General features: G+C 40.9%; 1 protein-coding gene across 9 annotated transcripts in view; it reads right to left on the reverse strand.

Moving 5' to 3' along the window:
* Positions 1 to 17,842, reverse strand: part of GLIS3 (GLIS family zinc finger 3) — a 482,902-nt gene that overhangs the window by 15,448 nt on the left and 449,612 nt on the right. For 7 of the 9 annotated variants that reach the window (XR_004177861.1, XM_009188825.4, XM_031654203.1 and 4 more), the window contains one exon: positions 16,839 to 17,014. Coding sequence is in view for 8 of the 9 variants with exons in the window: in XM_009188825.4 (XP_009187089.3) it covers positions 16,839 to 17,014 (176 nt within the window). In the remaining variant the exon portion in view is untranslated. Of the gene's footprint in view, positions 1 to 10,866; positions 12,294 to 13,221; positions 16,465 to 16,838; positions 17,015 to 17,842 lie in introns of those variants that run through there. The other 2 variants (XM_031654204.1, XM_031654206.1) reach the window with 2 other exon arrangements.

Raw genomic sequence — 17,842 nt, forward strand, 5'->3', positions numbered from 1 at the left:
GAAAAATATTTTGGTCACTGTTACACCAACCACTCAGAATTCTGTCATAAGGAAGGAAAGAAATTAATATTTATTTACTCAGAGACAAGCATTGCCCCAGGTGTTTTACATAGAAAATCTTCATCATTAAAACAACTTTTTGGTTAAGTAATATAGCCAAAAAAAAAAAAGAGGGAGAAGTTAAAATAACTAAATTTATCCAAATCCTCATAGCTATGACGTTTCAGAACCAGGACTCAAATCTGTATCTATTCAGGGACATAGTTCATGTCAGATTACTGGGGCTCAGGCTTCTGACCAAATCAATTTAAATACAATCTTGCCACTTTTGTTGAGGTGTCTCACTGCCAGATTGCAGGCAAAGTTACCCAGACTGCATCAACATTTTGGAAAGTACAAATATTCTCATTAGGAAGAAAAGTATTTAATTAATTAGTAAAACTGATCAAATCACCTAATAACTGAAAAATTCTACAAACCCTCGAGTGTAGAAACAGAGACATTTCAGAAGTTTCTCAAGGCCGATTTTCTGATTTAGCCCCTATTTTATTTCCATCCATTGCATGAACAACTTGGATTTGGGTCTGAATCCCAGATGACTTATTAACCAATTGTGCGTCTTTGGATGAATGATTTTTTCTTGAGCCCCATTTTCTTTGAAATTTTATAGGGTTGTGGAAAATATTATGTACAATAGTGTTTATAAAAGCATTTAATGCATTCTCTGGCACATAGTAGGCCTTCAGTTCAATTATGTAACCATGAAACAAGCTTAGAAATATGTAGAGGTTCTGTGTAACACATAAGTAGTTCTTAAGCAATTTTTATCACACAACCTACTACCATTAAGTATAAAATCATGCTGCTCTTAAAAGCGAAATTGCCACAATTTGGTTATCATTTTTGCCTTGGCTGCTTGTCTTGGCCATCAGTACCATCCAGGTCTTCATCTGAGGTAGGACTCTACTAAGCATCCTCCTGGAAGAGGTATAAAAACTGACTCTTCATTTTAATACAGAATCTATAAATGGGGAAGCTGCAGGAACAGCTCACAGACTGCGTTAGGAAGACAGATTTTTCTTCAGGCTGAGAACTGAACCAGCTTGCAAAGCACTCGAGCTATTTACGACTGACATTTAAGCAACTACTCTACTAAGAAAGAGGAAGACAATGGATATAATAACCCTGAAAATTCCATTTAGGCACATTTCTTTTGAAGGAACCCATGACAGTGGTTCAAAAGTTGACCACTGGAGCAACTGCCTGGTCCCTTTGTCCTTGGAGAGAGAGATAGGTTGTAGCATGAAGCCTTCTAATTAGAAAAGTCCACGTGGTCCAAGAAGCAAGGCCATTTTCACCTATAGCTCTTGCTGCCAACTTGCAGGCCACTGTGAGATGCACTTTGAACATGCTGGGTACTTTCTCCACTTGTGCCCCTCACAGCACCTCATCTGGTCTGTAGCAAGCTGGGAACAGCATTTATCACTGCGAACACATTTTGGCCCTTAGGCTTATATACTCATTTCCAGGGACTAGGTAGCAGAGAAGGAGGAGGTTCTGCTACTCACATCTGCAAAAGGTTCAAACAAGGGGATGGGAATGGGCAGAGCAGGTGGCTAAAAGGGACAATAGGGAAATAGGGGGAAAAAACAGAGTGAGAAGGCAGCATGCTTAAAACACTCTTGATTAAAAGATGTAATCAATTTTCATTTAAATATCCCCAAACCACCCAAAACCCTAGCGCGTGGTGGCCTATGGCTTCCAAATTCTCAAAATGATAAGCTGCCAAAATAAACTAATTGCAATGTGTCTCAGTAATTGCCATGTGTGGATATATGCAGTTATAGCAAAATGGTTCAGTGAGTCCTGATGGTGATAACGCACATTCGGAAATTACATAAAATAGAGATTCTCAAAACCAAGAAATCCTGAGGGATCCAAGATGGATCTGAAAGCCACCTCTGCCATGTACTAGCTGTGTGACTTTGAGGGAACTCTAGCCTCTCTGAGCCTATGATCCTTATTTATAAAAATAGATAATAACACTCATGTGGCATCAGAATCCTCAACGTGGGAAGGAGAAGCAGCACAGGGAACAAAGGATTCAGTGCCCAGTTGCCCATGAGTAGCCACCCACACTTCATCACCTGCCAACTACTCCCTATAACTCAAAAATCCTGGATACAAGTAAGGATCAAAATGAAGGGTGGAGGATTTGGATATTCTGTATCTGATGCAGTGTGGAGCTAACACTTCGCCAAGGTTAATAAGGAGTTGGGAATTTTTCTATGAGGGGGACTGCTCGCTGCTAGTATACATGTATCCCTACTGGGTGGCTGCAAGGATCAACTGAAATAATAAACATGAAATTATTTTGCCAACAGTAAAACCCACTAAAAATTCTAGCTCCTACTGTCTCATTATAAGCCTGGTGTGACCTGTCATCCTCCCTTCTCTGAGTAGAAAGGTAAATCTGCCCATGGTTGCATTAGTCATTTTCCCATAAACGCACAAGCAATCTTTTGACCAGGGCTACCTGGACCCAAAACAGAAAAAGGGAAGTATGGTGAAGAATGAAGATTTAATTTTAAATGCCCTTGTCTTTCCAACTAAGCTTTGCTGTAAGAAAGGTCTGGCAGAGAAGAAGATTCCAAACAGAGATTTCATGGATTACTAAAAGGAAGTGCTGCTGCATCTCAATTCCCTTCGGCCTCCCCTGAAATCTATGTGAGCCAGCCTGGTTCTCCACAGCTTTTTAAAAGACTTCCCCAGCCAGGCATGGTGGCTCACATCTGTAATCCCAGCACGTTGGGAGGCCGAGGTGGGTGGATCACGAGGTCATGAGTTTGAGACCAGCCTGGTCAAGATGGTGAAACCTTGTCTCTACTAAAACTACAAAAATTAATCTGGCATGGTGGCGGGTGCCTGTAATCCCAGCTACTTAGCAGACTGAGGCAGGAGACTTGCTTGAACCTGGGAGGTGGAGGTTGCAGTGAGCCAAGATCACGCCACTGCAGTCTAGCCTGGGGTACAAAGCAAGACTCTGTCTCAAAAAAAAAAAAAAAAAAAGGCGTCCCCAAGAGATAAAGGGAGGAGGAAGCGGGAGAGTTCTAACCTCTTGAGTCACAGGCAGATTGTTTCCTTTGGGTTATCTCTGACTGGGAAGCCACGGTGAGAGGGCATTGAGCCCTACAGTTGGTGTCTAGGCCAGTGATTCTTACCAGGGTTGGGGCATCAGCTCCACCTTAGCATGTGTGTTGAACATGCACATTCCTGAGCTCGATGGCCGACTCTGGAAGAAGGGTCTGGAATTCTGTATATTTAATAAGGTATTTCTTAAAGTTCGAGAGGCTCTAAGAGAACATATTTAGATGATTTACAAGCATTTGAAAGATTTCCAAGTGAAATACCAATTTAAAACAACAACAGAACGGCTCTAATTTCATTTGAAATGGAAAGAAGGAGTTCTTCCCATGGGCATCTCTTCCCCTTCGGCAGGCTCCCAGCCCTTTCCGCTGGTAGACGAGGCTCTTGGGGATAAGGTGGTGATGATTGCTCCTAAAGGGCTTTGAATTACACTCTCAGCAGATATAGATCCAGATGACTTGCCTGGCTCTTTCTCTCAATGCCTGTCTCTCACATGTCAGTTCTTGGTCAAGGTGCAATCATGGGACCTAATTTGAATGACTCAGAAGTCTTGGTCTCACTGTTGGTCCCATACTGATCTTGTGGCTTAGACTTCTGTTGTCCAGCTGTAACCAAACTCCCACGTTACATCCGCTTTACTAACTAGGTGATTTTTTGCTTCTTCGAATCCAAGTCTGTTATTACACAAATTTCCAGCACTCTAATCTAAAAGTGGGTCCCTACCTCATCCTTGCCAGTGATCCAATGACTCAATTATTTTTCCCTCCGAACCTCTGCTTCATAACTGAGTCTCTGTTATACATGGTTAGGCTTCCCCAAAACCTATTCCCTAGAACATTATGTTAAGATTACATTTGGGCTCAAAGTAAGAGTACAGAAACCTATATAAGTGACTTTGAGATAGGAGAGTGGATGTTGTATTTGGGAAACCTGACATACATCACTGGATCCCGGGATCTCTGTTACCTCCATCTGGCTACCAGGAAGCTTGCCTTTGTATCTTGTCAGGCACTCATCCAACAAGTATTTATTGGGCAATTTCTATATAACCATAGTTACTAGGCACTGATAAAAATTATGTATGTAAGAGTGATTTATAAAACATATATTGATATATGAATGTAGGTACTGCCCCGGACCTCACTGGTATTGACAAAAATACCGCATCAGCCCAGATCCACAGATGCAAAGAACCTTGGGTAATTATTTGGCTAATTCAGATTCCCTGAATGATTTTGCTACAATGGCAAGGAAATTTAAGAACTTGTTTTGGGATGTGTGAGATGAGGTTGGGTTTGGTGATGAACATAAGAAGGGAGGGTTTGGTAGTTATACTTAAGTGATCTGGAAAAATACCAGAATGTTTTTATTTCAATAGACTTACATCTTGTAAGGTATAGTTCTCAAAGACCTCACAAAAGAATGAAATAAAGAGTTTAGTCTGAACAATCTGGTTAGAGAGGGGAAATTCCTGTAATCAGAAAGAGCACTCACAATTCTAAGTAAACCAACAAGAAATTCTAAGGGAATTGGGATTGTTTTGTAACATGTTGCTGAGCTCAGTGGATGTGAATGGGGACAGATCAAGCCAGTTCCAGTATTCTGTTGTTTTGGTTGTTCTGTTTTATGAAGACAGTGGCCTCGCTACCAGCAACCCAGATGTTTACTGATGTATTTTAAGGAAGCTCCACCTACAACTGTTACCTTTTTTTTCTTCTTCTAAACCATCAATTGTTTACCATATTTATAAGGGTATTCCAGTTTAAAATACAGGAATTATAAGACATAGATTGCCATTGACATGTTTAGCCCTGAAGAGTCCAACAGAGGAACACCTAGAATGGTGTTATCAGAAAAATAATTAATTCATATTAAGAGTGCCTTCATTAGAGGCCAACTTCATGAGTTTTAGATATAAGAACATTTGCTTCTAGAAAGATGTCATTCTTTCCCCCAAAGAAAGAAAAAGTGCTAAATCTATAATAATATTAATTAAATACTGTCTATAGGCATTTTTAAGTTGACTGACGAAGTCATGATGGTCAATGAGGTAGAGATTTTTCTGGATATTTCTTCCTCATCAACAAATTTCTGAGTTCCAGTCAGGAAAACAAACTGTCTTGCTGCAAATGACACAGCTTGACCGACAGGGTGAAAGATACTTAAATAATGTAAAACACCCCGGTCGTAGCTCTTGTTATTTAATCCCTGTTACTATTAATACTGTCTTTAAGTGTTCAATGAAAATATGAAAAGATGCTCAATTACATTACTAGCTAAAGGAAAAATTAAAATAAGTCACCAATCTTAGCTTTACAAATCGGCAAAAATTAAAATACTAACATCCAGTGTGAGGAAATGGGGGCCCTGTAATGTGCTGCTGATGAGAGTCTAAATTAGTATAGCCTTTCTAAAAGAATATATGTCAGCACCTATCCGACTTTACAATGTGCATACTCAGTAATCCAGCATTTTCTCTTTTACAAATATTTCCTAAGAAACTGTGCAAAGATATATATATACACACACACACACACATATACACATATACATATGTGTGTGTGTGTGTATAGGAGTGTTTGTATAAATATGTATATATGAAGAGATTTAACATAGCATTGCTAGAAAATGTAAAAAATGAAAAAAGTGTTCATCAATAGGGGAATGATTTAAAAAATGATGACCTATTCTTATGAGAGTTATACAATTAAGAAGACTCTATATGCAATGACCTGGAAAGAAAAAGCATATATTTTGCTAAGTTTTAAAAAAAATCAAGTCATAAAACAAAATGTAGAATGTGAGGTGCAGAACGTGAGGCCATTTTTATAACAGGGCATATGGGCATATACATAGACACAGATATGTCTCCTTCTATGAGCATTTAAAAAGGTCTAAAAGAATACTTGCTTATCTTTTAATAGTCGTTACCTTTGGGCAGCGGAATTGGGACAAACATAAGGCTGGGAGGGGACTTAAACTCTCTATAATATAGTTTCAGTACTGTAAGGACTTTAAAAAAATGGACAGGTAAAATTTTTCTTTTATAATATAAGAAGTCAGTAAGAATTTGTAAATTGTATGTAAGGACTGTACTAAAAGCCCAGGAACCCACGTATGTTGATTTATTATAGTAATTAGGCTACCAAAGTTTCCCCCAGCATACCTGTACTTGAGCAAGCACAGTGCATAAGGGCATGTACACATACACACATGCGCACGTGCACACGCGCGCGCACACACACACACAGTGGGGTAATCCCAATGGGAGCCGTTAGATAGGGAGCTCTCCGCTCCTAACAGGGACAACCCCCAATCAAAGGCTTAATAGCAGCATCACGGAATGGCTAAAAGCACAGATCTGGAGTCAGATGGTCCTGGGCGCAATATCCAGCTCCACTGTTTTAAGATTTAAACACTCTGGGCACTACAGTGATTCAGATTCCCCACCTGTAAAATGGGAGTAAACAATGCCTTCTTCACATATACACCATGGAATACTATGCAGCCATAAAAAAGGATGAGTTTGTGTCCTTTGTAGGGACATGGATGCAGCTGGAAACCATCATTCTTAGCAAACTATCACAAGAACAGAAAACCAAACACCTCATGTTCTCACTCATAGGTGGGAACTGAACAATGAGATCACTTGGACTCGGGAAGGGGAACATCACACACCGGGGCCTATCATGGGGAGGGGGGAGTGGGGAGGGATTGCATTGGGAGTTATACCTGATGTAAATGACGAGTTGATGGGTGCTGACGAGTTGATGGGTGCAGCACAGCAACATGGCACAAGTATACATATGTAACAAACCTGCACGTTATACACATGTACCCTAGAACTTAAAAGTATAATAATAAAAAATAATTTAAAAAAAACAAAAAAAAACAATGCCTTCTTTACAGTGTTGTTATGAGGACTAGTGAGCAAGGGCATGACAGGCATTCACTACACTGCCTCACCCAGAAAAAAGTGATTTTTCAGCTATCGGTGTCCAAAGACATGCAGTCAAGCAGTTGGTGGGAAATTACTTTATCTTGCAAATCACAGCACCTCTATTGACAGCAGAATGTTAACCCTATAAGGAACCGCATATTTATGGTTCCATACTTAACCTTCATGCAAAAACAATTCCCAAGTAACTAAAACTTTCCATAATACTGTTTTTCTTTTCAACAGGCACCATCACAAAGTATGACTGTGGGCTTTAGGGTCAGACTGGGTTTATAAAACCACCTCTGATACTCAGTAGGTATATGAATTAGGGCATGGTGCTTAAGCTCTTCCATAGTCTCACCTGGGAGGTTGCTCTGGACTTGCTTAGAGCACCAAGTATCTGATACACAGTAGAAAAATAACAATAACAGCTGCAATGAAGTGAGCATCTACTGTAGTCCAGGCATTCTCTCATTCTTGTGCCAACTCTGAAACAGGGGTGTCAGTATCATCTACTAAACTTGAGAACCTCAGAATCAGGGCATTGCATGACCTGCTCATAGGATTCCAGTTAGTAACTGCCATCTTCCTGCCTCCAAACTGAAAATGCTTTCTTAAGCAAAGGACTGGTATCTATGGGCACTGTGAATTCCTCACAATTCCTCTTCCACAGGGCTGCCATGGCCCAGTGCTTCACTACTACACACTCAGTACCAGCTGTGTCTCAGTATCCTCTTTTATTATTCAGATACTCACAAGAAGCAGTAATATATTAAATTTACCTCAACGTGTAAGTGAATCATTCATCCTATTTCCTCTGGGAAGAGGTCTCAGGCAGTTGGTCAGCACTGGGTGTTTAAAGATGGGGGCAGGGCCTGGTGAGGTGGCTCATGGCTGTAATCCCAGCACTTTAGGAGGCCGAGGTGGGTGGATCACCTGAAGTCAGGAGCTCAAGACCAGTCTGGCCAACATGGCAAAACCCTGTCTCTACTGAAAATACAAAAATTAGCCAGGCGCGGTGGCAAGTGCCTGTAATCTCAGGTACTTGGAAGGCTGAGGCAGGAGAATCGCTTGAGCCCGGGAGGCAGAGGTTGCAGTGAGCCAAGGTCGTGTCTGCACTCCAGCCTGGGCGACAGAACGAGACTCTGTTTCAGAAAAAATAAAAATAAATAAATAAGTAAGTAAATAAAAATAAAATAAAATAAAAAGAGGGGCAGAGAAACAGGCAGGAAGTGCCCAGAGAAAAGAGGGGCCCAAATAAACTTGACTGTAAGTCACAATTTTGCCAATGGCTGACTCTGCCAATCAGTCTAAGATGCCATGCGCAAAAATCCCTTTATTCTTGTCTTTTCTTTCTGTTCATTAATATTATTTAATGAGCAGTTATTAAGCACTTGCAGTGTGCAAATATTGTGGGACAATGCAGTCCCTGTCCTGAGACAATTTAGCGAGAGTTGATTCAATCATTTAATACTCCTAATGATCAAACATAGCACATTAACATAGTGAGTTTAATCTGTGTGGGTGCACACGCTCTCATGCTTGCGTGTGCAGATGCTTAGTTATATATGTAGATTATTCACAGTTCAGTCATTTCCATAATCCATCATTCCAACATCTTTTCTGGTTCAGATGACCATCTCACACCCCTCCCACAAAACTCAGCATGTTGAAATGCTCACTGCACTCGGCGTATACACCTAAAATTAACTTTTGTTTTTTAGAATTAGAACACAGTCAGATTTTCCCAAGTATTACTTATGTAAAACTGTTCTTGGGGTAATTTTGTAGTAATTAAGTATATGAGAGTAATTAAGGACTTCTCCGAATCTAATCATCAATCCCTGTTACTATGTAAGCATTAATAACATCATGGCTGATATGGAAAATTATTCCTGATTATGACTGCTGATTATAACATCGGAATAACATTAAGTGCACTCATCGGCTCATTTCTTTTGTGAATATGTCACAACTTTCTCCATGAAATCTATTACACTGTTGATTTATAATCAATTATATTTGTCTTTCTGGGATTTCAAGACGTAACACAATGCTTAAGTTCTAAGCAATGCAATTTCTTGACTTACTGCTTTATTATTTCATAACCTCATATATGTAGTTGTGATGAAATTTTCTGTGGGAGTATGTTTATTGTCTTTAAAATCAGCCTTTAAAAATAACCTTTAAGCAGGGCACGGTGGCTCACGCCTGTAATCCCAGCACTTTGGGAGGCCAAGGCAAGTGGATCACCTGAGGTCGGGAGTTCGAGAGCAGCCTGGCCAACGTGGTTAAACCCCGTCTCTACTAAAGATACAAAAAATTAGCTGGGTGTGGTGGCGCATGCCTGTAATCCCAGCTACTCTGGAGGCTGAGGCAGGGGCATCTCTTGAACCCTGGAGGCGGAGGTTGCAGTGAGCTGAGATCGCACCACTGCACTCCAGCCTGGGCGACAAGAGCGAAACTTTGTCTCAAAAAATAAATAAATAAAATTAAAATTAAAATAACCTTTAAATATTTAACACAATAAATCGGCAGTGATGAAATCAGTCTTGGCTACAGCCCATTGGAATCTTGTTGGAAAGTACCATTGCACAATCACCGTGAGTAAACAGCCAACTGAGGAAGAAGTTAGCTAAACTTGTATTTGCCACCTCACTGCCATTTAAATATCAATGCTCTGATATTTCTACAGTTTGAAAGATGCTTTGGCTCCTTGGTGGGACAAGCCGTTTACAATATGTTTTGTTCTTGGAGTCCTGTTGGTGTCTGGAAACCCTTTGTTTCTTGTTGCACTCAATTTGAACTGGACTGACAAGCTTACAGCTCCATACTGAGGTAAGAAAATGCCACCATTGTCTGGGAGCTGACTGGCCTGCTTTAGGGAGCCTACAGGCAGGGCATGCTTTAAATCATGGGAAAGATAGCTCAGGAACCATAGAAGCCATGACCAACAGGGAGGGCGCCCCCTTCCCACTGCTGCTGCATTGATTTCAAACAGCCCAGGCTGAGGAGGTAGCTTCAAGGTGTTTTCCTAACGAAATCTAATAAATGGTACGTGGATGACAGAAATCTCTGTGTTGGCGACTGGAAACTCCAGAGGGATGCAAAATAAGAGCACACAGTGGAAAGTATGGAAACCTAAGAGAATGGAAGAGATGGGAAAACATAGGGTAGAACCCTCAGAAAGAGGCCTGTGAGCTCCACCCTGACTTCCAAGGGAGGATATGAATGAATCTGTCTGTGAGACAGGTCATATTAGTCCCATTTTACAGATTAGAAAACAATCCTAGAGTGTGTTTGGCAGCCCCTTCAGTGTGTCTATCCAGTAAACACTGTTAATGGAATCTCCGTTTTGTTAACTATGGCAATGCACTAAAATATCCATCTTCCCAGACCCCCTTGCTGTGTGACTAAGGGTACACAATGTAGAATATCAGCATTCATGCTGTGATCAGGAGGATGGAAGCCACCTGTTAACAATGAGAAAGCACAAAGTTGGGAGGAGGCATGGGCACTGTGGACTCTGTGAGGCTCCTTCTCCACCTTGCACTGTTTCCTATTAGACATCTTGTCATGAGAGAAGGCTGAGGGCGGTGGCTCATGCCTGTAATCCCAGCACTTTGGGAGGCTGAGAAGGGTGGATCACTTGAGGTCAGGAGTTCAAGAGCAGCCTGGCCCACATGGTGAAACCCCGTCTCTACTAAAAATACAAAAAATTAGCCAGGCATGGTGGTGTGCATCTATAGTCCCAGCTACTCAGGAGGCTGAGGCAGGAGAATAGCTGCAACCCAGGAGGCAGAGGTTGCAGTGAACATAGATCGTTCAGGGTGAGACTCCATCTCAAAAAAAAAAAAGACATCTTGTCATGAGAGAAGAGTAAATTGGACACTGGGGTTGTTGGTGTTGTTGCTATAATATGATAAATAAACCCTGAAAAATCTTGTCCTCTGCACAAATGTGTATTAAAAATAAGGTCTTTGAGAAATCTACAATTGGGTCAGACCACTGAAAATCTTCGATACCTTCTAATTACTGCAGTAACAAAATAGTCAAGAGGAAATTTAGATGGGCAGTTCAGTGTGGCTATAGGCTCCTGGGTGGTTATTAAAAATCACATAAAATAGACTGGAAAGGCTGGCTGACAGGTACTGAGACAACAACTGATAGCAGGGCCCAGTGCACAGGAAGGTGTGTGGTCTGCCATGAGCTGAGGACCATGCAAGGCTGGATGTGCACCTATCTGGGAGGGAGCCCCCCGGGATTGTGCTCATTTCAAATGTTATTAAAATAGAGCTGAAAGGGCTCCTGTCTGGACAGCAGCTAGGCAGAGGACGTTTTTGTTCTCTTCTCTTACTATTCCAGCTTTTGTCTAGGAAAGACTGTGTGTGAACTAACACAATTACACATTAATCTGACATCATTCCCCTATTTACCAGTTGCATCTGAGTGAACGGAACTCTTTAATAAGTCACTGTTGTTTGGGTGTTCTGTACATGTGGCCCAACATAATCCCAACAGTTAGAGCTTAATGCTCCTACCTCTCTCATTCCAGTCTCTACACAGCACTCTACTTGATTGTCCTAAAATACTGGGCTGACTTCTTCATTCGGTAGGTTACATTTAGCATGGCACAAAACCCTTCATGAGCTGGCCTTGTGAGTTCTCCATCCTCTTCCTCCTCTACTCCATGGCTTAACCTGTGTACTCTAGCCATCCCGTTGGCTCTTCCCTCTGTGCACACACACACCACACTGTCATTTGTGTTCTCACCTGTGCTCTTTGCTTCCCCTCTGCCTGGAATGCCTGCCCAATAAGGTATTTATCTCCAAAACCCTCTTCAAGCATCACCTCTACAGACCCTTCTTTGACATCTTCTTCTGAATAAATCAGGTGCCTTTTGTACCTTCTCTTATTGCATATGTCACAGTGTATTGATTAAATGACATTCATGTTTGCCTGGCACATAGTGGGTGACCAATGAACACTTGCTGAACTGAACTTGGTGCCTCCTTGATGGGCCCAGAAGCAGGAAGATTGGGAAAATGCTGTTGTAGGAATTCTCATGGCATGCTAATAATCCTGGAGTGATTAGGGCATTTAGAAAGAAATGATCCATTAGTCCAATAACAAAACGTACAAATATCAACTCTCGGGCAACTAATCCAGGCAACATTCTGAAGCTTGTCTGGGCAAGAGAAGTGTCCTAAGGAAAAAGAAAAGACCAAAGAACAAGTTTACATGATTGCAGAGTGTCCTTATGTTTACATCTAAAATAAAGGACTAAAGTGTACTAAGAAGTTGTCTTGGAGATCTCACCCGAACAGAGACCCATAAATGCTACCAAGATTCAAACATTAAAGGAAATGATACCTCATTCCCTGTACTAATGAAAGCAAAATGAATGAATGAGATGGATGCAGAGTCAACAAACCTGAGCAATGGTCCTGGGTCATTCACTAGGTGAGAAAACTTGAAAAAGCAGTGCTAGTAATCTTTCAAAGTATGTCTTTTACAAAATGCCTCAATAAAAATATAGAGAGAGCACACAATGTCTAGGCTCAGTATCATTTAGTATTACAGCATGATTAACAAAACCCGATGGGCCTCATCTTCATTTGGAAGACCAAAGCCCGTCTGACTTGTAACCTTTCACAGCTCTCTGTAATGCAACAACATCTACACCCAGGAGTCTACATTTCCCCACGGAAAAATATAAATGTATATTATAATATTAATAAGTCACTGTTGTTTGGGGGTTCTGTACATGTGGCCCAACATAATCCCAACAGTTAGAGCTTAATGTTCCTACCTCTCTCATTCCAGTGTGCCTTTGTATATTTATTTCAGTGTGCCTTTGACTTAGAAACATGTTGTTGATTAAGAATACGGCTTGGGGCCGGGAGTGGTGGCTCACGCCTGTAATCCCAGCACTTTGGGAGGCCAAAGTGGGTGGACTGCCTGAGGTCAGGAGTTTGAGAGCAGTCTAGCCAACTTGGTGAAACCCCATCTCTACTAAAAACACAAAAAAATAAGCCGGATGTGGGGGCGTGCGCCTGTAATCCCAGTTACTCAGGAGACTGAGGCAGGGGAATTGCTTGAACCAGGGAGGGGGAGGTTGCAGTGAGCCAAGATTGTGCCACTGTACTCCAGTCTCAGTGACAGAGTGAGACTACGTTCCAAACAAACAAACAAACAAACAAACAAAGAATATGGCTTGGAAATTTAGACCTCTTGATAAAAGCACCTGCATAGTTTGCTAAGGCAGCAATGCCTAGACATTTTATAATCTTATTTGTCTCAGTTGTTGTCTCTAAAAATACAGTGATGGTATTTCTCCCTGACCTCTACCTACTGCAAGGAGTACAGAAGAAATGGGGGTGACTACACTCATTAAAACCACGAACTTTTTGAAAGAGAGAACAAACACTCACTTGAACTATTGCATTAGCAACCCTGACACTGCTTTGGGCTTTAAAAATCAAGTTTTATTAGGGGACGGTGTTCCCTGTTACCAAGATGCTATATAACTCCCGCAAACTCATCCAACAAAAGCTGAAATGCAAGACCAATAAATGCAACTCATTAAGAAGGTCTCATTTTTACTCTTAGCATTGTACTGCCCACTTGAAAAACAGTAAGATACATTTTGTCCTTACTATAAAGAGTAGTTGATGAGAACTGCTAGAAATGTTGCCTAGAAAGTTCCAGAAAAACAAATTCAGAAAGTGCTTGGAGAATGAAGTAAGGCTACATCTGGATACCTACCAATTAACTACTAGCAGTGGACCAATGGCTAATACAGGGGCATGCCCTTTGCAACCTCATCGCAACAGTCACTTGCCCATCTTCCTGGAGAAAGTCATGATTTCTCAATTTGCCTAACCACATTTTAAACTTATTTTTAGGGCTGATATTAGTTTTTCTCATTGGCCATGGGAACTTTTTTAACAATTAGAATGTGAAAGTTTGGGCCTAGCACAGGTGACTGACACCTATAATCCCAACACTTTGAAAGGCTGAGGCAGGAGGATCACTTGAGCCCAAGAGTTCAAGACCAGCCTGGGCAACATAGTGAGACCCCATTTCTACAAAAACAATAAACGAAATTAGCCAGGTGTGGTGGTGTGTGCCTGCAGTCTCAGCAGCTCGGGAGGCTAAAATAAGACTGTCTCAACCCAGGAGTTTGAGGCTGCAGTGAGCTATGATTGTGCCACTGCACTCCAGCCTTGGGGACAGAGTGAGACCCTGTCTCTAAAAATAAATTGTTTTTAATGTGAAAGTTAAAAAAATCCCAACAATTTCAAGCTGACAATATATTCATTATTTAACTAAAAAAAAAAAAAGAAAATAAAAGAAATGTGGAAGAAGAGTATTTTGTCAAGAGGTGCAGGAAAATAATAGGGTAGATCCCATTTTCTGTCTCCTCTTGTTCATTATTCACTTGTTGAATGAGGGAGTGTCAATCACTTAGTCAGTAAATATTTACTAAATGCTTACTTTGCACCAAGTATTATGCCTGCCCTAGGGCTACAAACATTATCCCTATTCTCAAAGAGTCTAATTTTAAAAATAGAAGGGGATAGAAGGAAGAGCATTAAATTAATTAAGCTCCTACTCTGTGCCAGGTGCTTTTCCTGTCAAATCTTCCTAACAACCGAAGAGAGAAGATAGATGAAATGCCCCCAACTTAACGAATGTGAACTAAGACTCCATAATTTGCCCAGAGTCACACAGTTCAGGGTAGACTAGTGTTTGCATTCAAATTGGTCTAATTTCAAAACCCTTTTTGAAGATTTCTTTAGAGAAAAAAGAAGAAATCACCGATTATCCTACCATCCTGATATAAAACCGTCAATATTTTAGAGAACTTCCTTCCAATTTTTCTTCTACACATAGGTCAATTTTTAAATTTTTAAAAATGTGTTTCACAGTTGTAATCAAAATGTGTTACACTGCATTTTCTTGGAACTTTGATACCATCAATTGTGAAATGCTCCATTACTCTAGATAGCACCAGAAAGAAAAATCACTGCCAATTACATGGTACCACCATGAGCTATGTCCAGATTTCAGTGATGTTAAAATGTGAAGGTGAAAAATTTGTGTCTTGGAATCAATGGCCTACTCTACATTTCACACAGCCCACACTCAGGCTGTGCACCTCCTGCCTGGAGTGGTGAGGACGGCTTCATGGCGCAGGGGACCCGGGTCTCTTTCGCAGTAGATAAACTCCTTGACTGGACTGGCAGGCCCTCCTCAGAGGGAAGAGGGCTCAATTTGCCTGTCTTTTGCATGCCTTGATGCCTTGCCTTGTACACAGTAGATACTCAAGAAGTATTTCTTGGTTGAATAAATACATAACTAAAGCTTGAGAAACAATGTATAGCCAGCAGAAGGTAAAAATGACCATAGGCCTACAGAATGGTACAAATGCAAATTTTGATGGGGGTTTGTGTGGCTACACCGGGCAAGTGGGGAGATGAGATGGATAGAACTTTGAGGCAGAACCAATAGCTCTGGTGTTTTAAGGTCTCTTCCTTCCTACAGCTGGCTGCTGTTTTTGTATCACCTCCTCTTTGCTGTTCAGGCCTTTACTTTGATGTTCTTGTCCAAGTCTAGCTCCATACTGCTGGTTGATTTTGCCATCTTGGAAAATTGTTCACGCTCAGTTTGCATATTGATTTAGATTTGTTTGGGAACATCACCTATTAATTTCAAGTAATAACTCATATGGAGAAAATTCAGGCATCAGCAAGAGGCAGGTAGAGGAGAGTTGTATTTTTTAGTAATTGAAACATTCAGCCTAAAAGGACAGTATCTCTTCTGCTTATACAAATCTGACTGCCCTAGGAAGTAAAAGCCTGTGACAGTTCAAATCTATATGATTTGGCAATTCAGCTTTCTATGGATGCTCATTAAGATAGGTGCCTGAAATGGCAAAATGAGTTTAAATAAAGAAAAGAAACTAAGACTTAGTTCTCTATGCATATTCCCCATTAAACACAAGATCTGCACATTTAGAAAATCATTATGATTTCTCTTGCTTTCCTTTTTCTCCGTTTCATCCTCCATTCACCTAACAAGTATCCGTCTCTTTGACACTTGTAAAGAGCTGTGTTAAGTTTCTTAAAAGATACAGTTTTCTGATGGGTCAGTCAATGCTCACAGAGAAGTTTGCACATTCATAGTGAAAGCATGTTTTATTCACAGATAAGTAAATCACAAGGTGGAGGAAGCATAAATACTACCAGAGAAAGGCGAAACAGAATCAGAGTTTAGAGCCTGGAGAGATGACGTTGGCTGGGAGATCGGGAAAGGCTTCAGAGAGGAGGTGTCATTCCGCCTGCGCCTTGAAGGTTAGCGAGGATGTGAACCTATGAGAACGAGAGCAAAAACCTAGCACAGCAGAAGCACGCCTGGGCACAAGAACTCCTGTCATGTCTTTCTCCATGGGCTGTCTATTGTTTAGAAACAGGATGCTATTGCTGGTGTTAGAGCCCTGGTCAATGAAAAAACCAACAACTTGAGCTGACCAGTGTGAGGTATAATAAATTATATCATCATCAGGCCAAAGTCAGGAAAATACCATAGGATTTCATGCCTACCAAGTGTGAAAGTTTAGAGGCAAATGAAAGCCTAAGCCTCGTGCAGAACAGAACATCTGAAATCCACGACAGGTAACTAAGATGAAAAGCAACAGCACAATGTCACTTTTCAAAACTCAAGGGACTGCCAGCTTCTTGCTTACCATGGACATGGATACCATTTGGTTGAAAAGAAGAGTTTGTTTCTGGCTGATAGGACTTCAGGTGTGAACCCGATGGCTGCTGGGTATGGGGAGGCTGGGTTCTTTGCAGTATTGAAGAAGGAGCCGGAACTCTCCGGGGGCTGATATGGTGAGGAGATGGAGCAGAAGGTGCAAACCTGAGAAAACAATTATAAAAGGAAACATGAGGGACATAAAACAGCAGGAACAAAGACAAACTCTCCAAAGCCAAATTCTCACCTCCCATTCTGGCTAAACAAGAGCGTGACAACAAGCTTTTTAAAAAAAAATCCTTCAGGATTTTTCTCTACCCTCTCCCTCCCCACTGCCATTTCCCATTTAACCACTGAATTCTCAACTGAGATACAGAGGGAATAAACAAGAACAATAAAGGGAAAACCTACTCACAGTTTGGGTTTCTCAAGATTTCTAAGCTGCATTTCAAGTACACTATGTTTGGTGAAATTCAAAGTACATCTTTTGCCAAGCCCTTTTTCTGCTAATTTTTTAAAATTCATTTGCATTTTAGGGGGAAATTTGATCCATATGTTTCTGAATCATTTACACTTAGCTCATAAACATTTTGTTTTGTAAGATATATCTGAGGTCCAAGAAGTGTTGTTACAAGTCTTTATTACGAGCCTCTCTAATCCTATTCTCTTTAAACAATGCATTTTCTTTTGCCAAGAATGAATTAACTTAAACTTCAAAGGTCAAGTGTGGCTTGAAATCCAGAACCCACGAGATCTGCGTGGGCTCCGTGCCTGGCAAAGAGTATTCTTAAGGGTGTGATAGGAACATGATGTAGGAGTCACATACGCCAATCACAGTAAGACTATTGGTGGTTTCTGGGGTGGGGGACATATTGGTGTTTAAATAAGGTGATGTTGTCAAGAAACCTGGGATATGAAATGGATGATTGTACATTGATCTTCCAATTGTAAAGGAAAATTGGAAAGACCTGACTCACTATGTTTAAAATGACA

Source organism: Papio anubis, chromosome 13 (assembly GCF_008728515.1).
Source record: "Papio anubis isolate 15944 chromosome 13, Panubis1.0, whole genome shotgun sequence".
Lineage (NCBI taxonomy): Eukaryota > Metazoa > Chordata > Mammalia > Primates > Cercopithecidae > Papio > Papio anubis.